Source organism: Poromitra crassiceps (assembly GCF_964638095.1).
Source record: "Poromitra crassiceps genome assembly, chromosome: 2".
Lineage (NCBI taxonomy): Eukaryota > Metazoa > Chordata > Actinopteri > Beryciformes > Melamphaidae > Poromitra > Poromitra crassiceps.
In genome coordinates, this window is record NC_139624.1 from 70448103 (window position 1) to 70457258 (window position 9156).

A 9156-nucleotide genomic window follows, 5' to 3' on the forward strand; every position below is an offset into this window, starting at 1 on the left:
TGGATCAACGCTCCCCACGTCTCCTATAAAAATATTGGAGCCACCGAACGTGTACAACCCATTCCACCGACCCACTAAGTGGCGACAGTGCTCTCCAAACTAGAAAAAGCAGAGCCAAAACTGCAGGGGAACGCGCAATGAAACCATTCTCATACTGTAGAATGGATTGGCGAAAACGCTTTCGCTTTCGCGCTGATTGCTGGCGGTGAGGGATTGCAAATTTGCATAATAGATTACGGGTGGAACACACTTTGAAACACACAGCATAAATAAGACCAGAATCGCAAAAGCTTCATCAAAGCTCTCAACCGAAACTCCAAGAAACGAGCGAGCCCATCCAGACTTGCCCAGCGGCCGCCAGCAGACAGGAGCAGCAGCAAAGCAGCAGCAGAAACGAGCTTGTGACACGCCCGCTGCAGCCAAGAAGAACACACACGGAGGGAGGAGTTTGAAGGAGAGGGGTGTTTCCTGCTGTTATGGAGGAAATTACTGTTCAAAACTATTGTTTAGATGTCTGACGTCTTACTGATGCCAAAAATGAATGGTTAAAGTGACTGTTCTATCGAATTTCACAAAAAGCTATTTATCTCAGCTTAAATTTTCAGACGCTGAAACCATGCTGTATTCAAGTGCTAATGCCTACATAACTACTAACTCTACAAACTAACTCTTTTAGACAGACAAAGCACACATTCTATTAGTTCTTTTTAGATATTTTGTGTTCACAAAATCTTAGCAGAAAAGAATCCTCAGGTCTTGAAAGATGAGCCAGAATCCTCAAAAAAACCCTCTGGCAGAAGCTACCTACAGTAAAAAAAAACGGCTGGCAGTGAATGTGTTAACATGCAGGCTAGCATTAGCGTTAGCTGCTTGCGCTAGTCAGCTGTTTTTCATATTACTATAACTTAACAACCGATAACGATAGCTGGAATAACACAATAATAGACACATATTTTCAGAACTGACCAGGTTGTCCAACTGACAGGAAATGTGTTTTATAACGTTAACTCCCGTCCCGGGTATATGGATGAGGTCTAGTAGTACACAAGCACCGTTAGCTCATCGCTAACGGGTTAGCATTACATACAAACAGACGTTTTATTTTTTGTAGGCTATTAAAGCAACAAACATTTTTATATGCCTATCTGGCGGAAAAGCTTTGACTGTGGGGATGTTCGTTCTTCACAAGCTCCTCTCTTAATAATGATATACCAGGCAATAGACCAGGCAGCCTGGCTCACGCACTCACTGGGCTAACATTAGGTTGGGCTGCCCACACACTGTACCGGGGGGGTACAACAACGTAGCCTCACGGTTAGATTTGTTAAACCAACATTTGCGCCAAAAGAAATGTAATCATAAAGTTAATCAAAATGCCACGAAAACATTAGGCTAGCTTAGTCAACACAGCAATCCCCCCAGTGAGGCTGAGGGTGAGTGAGGCCTGCCTCCACTTCCGGCCCGCGCTGAGAGCGCTGAGAGCACTCAGCAGTCTGCAGCAGCCCGGAGGTCTGAAATCTCCGACAACCAAAATCAGATTTTCGTACAGGCGTCATTTTGATAAACTGATCTCATAGTGGGACTCTTCCTGGTTACTTTTGGCGAGACAAAAAATATTACAACTTAAATTGTCATATTTACAGAGCTAGACTGTATATAAATACACAACGCACTGTGCGCATTCTAGAAACAGCAGCTCTACATAAGAAAGTTCAGAGGGGCGTGGAGCTCTCAGAGGTTCTAAATCAAGGGCGCTACTGCGCAGACTCTGGTTCACTGATCTGGCCGGATTTTGGCTTCAATAAAACATACAGGGAAGAGATAGGAACGCTCTCTCCATTCATATATCTCAGTGGGCGGAGTAGCCATCATCTCTCCATATTGGTTTGGAATGGGAAATACCAGCTCTGATGGACCACCGCCCATCTCATGACCTTTGAAGTCGTAAGATTACCAGTCCCCAGTTATAAAGGAATGCACGATCAGACCTGCCACAAGTCTCCTACGTGGGCGTGGACGTGGAAAACCATGGGCAAAACCCACGTGGCACAAAGACAGGAAGTGACTCAAAGATGGGATGTCTCATTATATCCACTGTCTCTGTACAGACAACAAACAACGTTATGGTTTTTGTCTGTCATGCATTAAACTACTACTAACTAGGCTGTTTCGAGAATGTAAGAAGTAGCAAGTATAGATATTTGTGTTAAAATGTATGGAGTAAAAGTAAAAAGTTGTCAGAAAAATACAGATTCCTGAAAATTCAACGTAACGAAGTATTTGTACTTACCATCTGTCTATCCGACGTTGCTGAATCAGGTGAGCCGAGCCGGAGAGCGTCCCCAAAGTGTGTGGCCCAAACCGTAAGTTGGAGCCTCTGGTGTTGTACTAGCCTAGCTTAGCTTAGCTTGCTTGGCTTTGCGTACAGCAGCGAACACAAATGCACGGCCTCTCGGTGACTTTATCAATTAAAACTATTGCCCTGATAAGTCTCTTAGTACTCACTGGCTGCGGCTAATGGGTTAAACAGAAGAGCCTGGTGACGCTAAGCACAACGTTTGTATAATGGGCGATGTATTTTCCTTCTTTATAGGTTCCTTGTCCGTAACCCGGAAATAATTGAGAGAAATCCTTACCATGCAACAGCTTCACACCGGTTCACACACGTGGGGGCAAAACATCATCAACCAACATGGCGGCATGCAGCGTAGAAGACGTGTTGGCTAAAGCCGAGCGAGAAGAGGCAGAAAAACTCCAAAGCATCACCGTCCACAAAGAGCTCGAGCTCGAGTTTGACATTGGGAACCTGCTCGCGTGCGACAAGAACCGCATCGACACACGAGAGTTCAGCAAGCAGAAGAAAGAGGAGTTTCTGCGCGCGCTGGCTCGAGACAACACGCAGCTTCTCATCAACGAGATCTGGAAGCATCCTACTGAGAGGGCCGAGGAGGTGATCATCGTCAAACTACCGGACCCGGCGACTCCACTGCCCAGAGAGAAGCCCCCTCCGAAGCCCAAAGCCCCCACCAAGTGGGAGCAGTTTGCCAAGCTGAAGGGCATACAGAAGAAGAAGAAGACCAATCTGGTGTGGGATGAAGTCGGGAAGGTGGGTTCAACAACTTATTAATAAAAATAAATAAAAAAGCATGCAAATCAAATGGAACAATTTCACAGCAACCATTTTTTACCGGGTCATAGCGGGTTAATCACAGGTGTTACTCGATTCCTAACCTCGCGTCACCAGGCTCTACTCGATTCCATTCCATTCGTGTTCCACAGCCATTCCAATGAGCCAGCATGCACGAGCCTGCTGTACTTCTAGGACCCTGGCACTGGAACACCTAGAATGGCACAGTCATTAATGTTAAAGTCGAGCTGAACCCAAAAATGACTTTTCTTTTCTTTTAGTTCAAATACCTGGGTATGCAGTGCACCTATTTTTAATAATGTATGCCAAAGAAATCACAAAAATAGAATTTCTTTAGTTTTTCCACACTTTTTCACATCAAAAGTTAATTTTTCAAGATTTCATTGATAACAGTAATCTACAGTTTGCTGACGTCACCTAGTAGTACTATCAAATTTCTACCCCATTTCAACCAATCATTTCACGACATGCAGCTGTCAATCAAATCTTCATTTCAGGATAATTTTCTCTCCCAAAAGAAAGAGAAAATGGCGCCTAGTGCCTGTCATCTGGCAGAATTCCTATCCCATAAACTAACTACTAACTTGGCCAAATTGTTACAAACATGAACAAAAAACAAAAACTATAATGTCTAAGAATGCAAAGAAATGTAACTGGCTCGTTAAAACACGCATTCCAGAAATATTATTTACATTTATAACGATAATGGCGCCTCCGAGCTTGACAGCCTCCCTGGCTGTCAGGGGTCGTCTCTCGGAGATTCCAGTCGGGCGGGCATCACCCATGCATCGGATTGTCCGCTCGCTCCGCACGAAGCCGGTGGCTGCCTGGTACTCCACAGATCCCACTCGCGTAGCACGACAACACGCTGAATCCCACCCGATTTCAAAGCCAGTCGACAGAATTGTCAAATCAAATCATCGACACCGTATATGGTCCGCATCTCAATTTGTTTTCAGTCTGAAACGGACTCAGATGCACATTACACCTGTGTTTACCCCTGCTTTAACATGTCAAAATGCCTGCTGTGAAGTCCCCAAATAGCTATCTGTCTAACTACTTTATTCACTTCAGCGACATTCACAAACTATGCAACAAGAGGCAACTCAACTATATGGATGACAAGGAAATATATTTTTGAGAGCTTTATTTCCTCTCAAAAATATATTTCCTTGTCATCCATATAAGAGCCAGAATGATTTTGGAATGATTACCTGATCAAAATGTGGCAATAAACTTATAAATTTCAGCAAAGCCAACAAAAAATAAAATCATAATTCTAACACAAAAAGCATTAACATTTCAGCATCTAAATAGACACGCCTTGTTTGGGCATGAGCTCATTGAGTAAATGGAAAAAAAAAAAAAAAAAATTAACTGATAGACCGACAGCAATAACCGAACAACGACGTTAGCGACGGTTAATCGATTAACGGTTAACCGTTGACATCCCTAGCTGTAATTCAATGGAATAAACTTCAAGTAAACTTTAAAGAAACAGCTCACCTCTAAAATCCAAAAATACATATCTTTCCTCTCACCTGCAGTGCTATTTATCCATCTATATCGTTTTGTGTTAGATTTCGGCCACAGAGTTTCTGCCTTCTCTCCAATACAATGGAACTGGATGGCACTCGGCTTGTGGTGCTCAAAGTGATAAAGAAATACTTTTGATAAACTCAACAGCAATCTCTTCTCTTTCCAGAAATCATGACCCCGTTACTAAAGAGAATCCACAGACCTCGTTATGAGCAGTTTCATGGAGGAACTATTTTCTTTTGACCGAACTACACCCGCTAGCTGCTAGCTAGTTCCTACATGGGACTGCAAAAGAAAATAGTTCCTACATGAAACTGCTCACAACAAAGTCTGTGCATTATTTTGAGTCACCAGGGGCCTGTACTACGTAGCTAGATTAATGCCTTATCCAAGTAAGTTTGAGTTTGAACCTGGTTTAGCCGTACTACAAAGCAAGTTAACTTCTAATCACCATGGCAACTCACGCTGCAAAGCTAACCTGGTCCCGACCAGGTTAGCTTCAGAAGATAAGATCAAAATCCATGACAGACCCATATAATCGGCTCTCTGGAGTCACTCACCATTCATATAAGATCGCCATATGAAAAATAGATTTCAGTCAACTGAGAATAGAACAAGAAAAACATTCGTGGCTCTGTAGGCTACATAATTAAATTAAGCCTACTTACCACTTTATGTCTTAACAGCTCAACGATGCGTGGAGAAATATGATCACTATTAATCACCGGAGCGCATATCATAAACGGACCCTCAAATGGAGTGAGGGTGATATTCTCCTACATGCCAGAAAAGCCTATACATATACCGTAAATTCCGCACTATAAGCCGCACCGGAGTATAAGCCGCAGCAGCAAAATTGCCTGTTTGTTACATATATAAGCCGCACCGGACTATATGCCGCAGGTGTTTTAATATATATATATATATATATATTTTTTTTTAATTGTGTTTTAATGTTTAATTACCATATGTAAGGGTTCATGCACAGAGGGGATTGTCGGGAAAGAGATGGCTGTTTGAGGAAGCTCCCATTTATTAACATTTCAACAAAACAACATAACACAACACCACCTGTGTTTTTTTTTACAGTGCACACAGTGTCCGCGGTGTGGTGAAAAGAGGGCAAGAGAGGAAATTAAAACAGAAGTGGATTTATAGTTAGAAAGAGTTCTAAAAAAGAGAGATTTTTTTTTTTTTTTTTTTTTTTTGAAAAAATCCATAGATAAGCCACACCGTTATATAAGCCGCAGGGCCAAAAAACGGGGAAAAAGCCACGGCTTATAGTCCGGAATTTACGGTAAATAGATATGGGATACATATGGGATAGCCCCAATACTAAATATGCAGGCTACTCTTGCATGTTTCAGCTGGAACTGTGTCCTGTAGGCTGTATGCCAATATATGAGCAAAAATAGGCTAGTTTTTATCAATGAAAACTATGCCCGCATCGTCTCAATTCAGTTCAGCAGTTTCCCCTTTTATATTAGGCTATTAGGCTTTATACTAGGCTATTATATATATGAATTATTCGATCAGTGCAACCATACACATGAGTGATAGAGATCATTATTCAATGAGCATGCGTTTCTAAATCTATGGTCTAAATAGGCTTACAGATTGTGGAAATTTATAGACTGAGATTACACATTTACATTTGTTGCTGCTGTAGGAGACAGAAATCGCTGATCAAAGTAAATCAAATGACTGATGTGAATACAAGCTGCTGCTTTAGACAGCCCTTCAGCAGACTATATCCAAGGCGGATTTTCATTCTGACATTAAATCGCGGATACATTAAATATCCGCTAAAACTCTGATCACACTGCTCTTTCATTGAACGAGGAAATGGGTGTGGAAATGGGTGTGGGCGTGGATCAACTCAGCTGTTCATAATGTGATAGGCTAGCGCACCTCTTTCGCGTGGACGCGCGCCTGTGCACTAGCGAAAAACGTGCGCGTGCACAGGCAGATCCCAGATTAATCCAGCTTCAGTTATCGAGTAGAAAACCAGCGTCGTAGTATCCTTAAACTAGATAGCTTTGATCCTGTTCAGTCAAACCAGATCAAAGTGACAGATCGCGGGTCTGTTAAGATAGCTTCGTAGTATAGGGTACAGGTCATGATTTCTGGAAAGAGACAATGCTGTTGACTTTTTCAAATATATATTTTTCATCCAGCTCCATTGTATTCAAGAGAAGGCAGACCTCTCTGCGGCCGATATCTCCAAAACTCAGGCAACTATCCCAAAATGATATAGGTGGATAAATAGCACTAAAAGTGAGAGGAAAAATATGTATTTTGGATTTTAGGGTGAGCTGTCCCTTTAAGCAGGCGATAAAGAAATGGCTAGCAAATAGTCTGAGAATAGGGACCTTTCTTGTATTGGGATGTCGGTTTGTAAGTGTATGTGATGACTTGTCTTCAGGTGAAGCAGTATTGTGTATTTTGAGATTGTCAAATAAATCTATCTGTGTGTCTATCTAAGGAGTGGAAGCGGCGCTGGGGCTACAAGAGGGCAAAGGACGACACCAAGGAGTGGCTGATCGAGGTGCCGGTGACCGCAGACCCTAATGAGGACCAGTTTCAGAAGCGCAACAATGCCAAGAAGGAGAGAGTGGCGAAGAACGAGCTGAACAGGCTGAGGAACATCGCCAGGGCGCAGAAGATCAAAGTGCCGGGCACCGGCGGGCTGACCCCCAGGGCCCAGCAGAACCAGTCTGAGCTGGCGCGAGCCGTCAGCGTCGCCAGAACCTCCACGGCATCGGTGGGCAAGTTCCAGGACCGCCTGCCCAAGGAGAAAGCGCCCAAGAACACAGGCAAGAAGAGGAAGTTTGCAGCCCTCATCGGCGACTTCTCCAGTGAGAAACAGAAGCAGCTGGACCTCCTGAAACTCATGGACAGCAAGAAACCCAAGTTGGACATCACCAGGGCTGTCAACAAGCAGATGCGAGAGGACGACAGGGAGGAGGCTGCAGCCAGATACAAGAAGGGTGCAGGGAAGAAAGGACGCAAGGGGAACTTCTCAGGGAAGGGAGGGAAGGGGAAAGGAGCTAAAGCTGGTAAAGCTGCAGGAGGACATAAAGCTGGAGGAGGACATAAAGGTGGTGGAGGGCATAAAGGTGGTGGAGGGCATAAAGGTGGTGGAGGACAGAAGCGTGCCAAACCTGGAAAGCGCTGAATCCTCCAAATCCCCATTGACAAGTGCCTTGTCATCAAAGCTTTGAACTGGACTCAGTAACACCTTATTTGGATAGTCCGCCTGCAGAGAGTGTACAGAGTATTTGTAACATTTGAACAGCTTATTAGTTCATGTTCAACAATTCAACTGTTTAACAGAGAATATGTCACAATTCATGAACATACACTAACTACATACGCAGGTGCAGGTGTGTGTGGTACGAGAAGCTCCAATCCATTTGTTGCATCTCAACAAATTAGCTGTTAAAACATCTACAGACAAGACAGTTGAATTGTTGAATGTCAACTAATAAGCTGTTGAAATGTTATACTCTGTAGACTGTAGGCGGACTATCCAAATAAAGTGTTACCCTGGTCTCATATGAAACGACTGCTTATATATCACAACATCACTTCAGTGGTAGTTAAAGAGAACCGGCTCTTTCCACTGGAAAAAAAATTATATATATATATATATATATATATATATAATTTTTATAAATGTATATACAGTATATATATATGCATAATTATATATATTGGAAAGAGCCTGTTCACTCTTCAGCTACTATATATACCTAGTCTAAGACCTCTTTTTTTTTTATCGTCCAAGACTTAGAATACTTTTTTAGATTTGTTTAACCATTAACCCTCCTTCCCAGGGCATGACTTAACTAAACTATGAAGACTCCACATTTTAGAGTCTTCATAGAACCCTCAGACCATTCTAAAGCAAACAGTTCACTTCCGTATGGACCGTTACTTCTGAATGAATTGTAGATGTGGGTTAGGGTTGAAGGTGGCGTAGTTCTTCTTGAATTTGGCCTCCGAGTAGGAGGTCCACTTGCTGACGAGGGCGGAGTCGTTCAGCGTCAGTCTTCTGACCCGTCTGGATGTCGTACATGTGGGCGATGTGGTTATTAGTGCCGATGACTGTGTCCTGAGAGAGCTTACTGAAGGCTTCACCCACGATGGGCCGGTGTGATGCTTTGACTGTTCAGTGTATTTTGGATCACTGTATGCCAGGCCAGGAGACACTTTACAATTGTCATAATAACGTGTAAATATTGGCCCCATAGTACACTATGTAAGCCAATGAAATGCTTCACTTGTGGTGTGATGTAAATGTTGAACATTTGGATAGGTATGTTTCCAATAGCACAGCCCCAATTAAAATCTGAATCGGATGGTTGTTTCCCTTCCTCTCTGAATGACTGCTGATAATACCATCACCACTGCCATGAAAAGCCTGCTGTATTGAATCAGGCTGTTTAGAGCAACACTCATTTCTC

General features: G+C 43.1%; 1 protein-coding gene across 1 annotated transcript; it reads left to right on the top strand.

Moving 5' to 3' along the window:
- Positions 1 to 2692: 2692 nt before the first annotated feature.
- rrs1 (ribosome biogenesis regulator 1 homolog) lies at positions 2693 to 9156 on the top strand (the record flags this gene model as incomplete). The annotated part of the gene is made up of 2 exons (XM_083632068.1): positions 2693 to 3106; positions 7173 to 9156. 2 exons carry the CDS (start codon positions 2693 to 2695, stop codon positions 7863 to 7865), a joined length of 1107 nt encoding a protein of 368 aa, XP_083488194.1. The 3' UTR covers positions 7866 to 9156.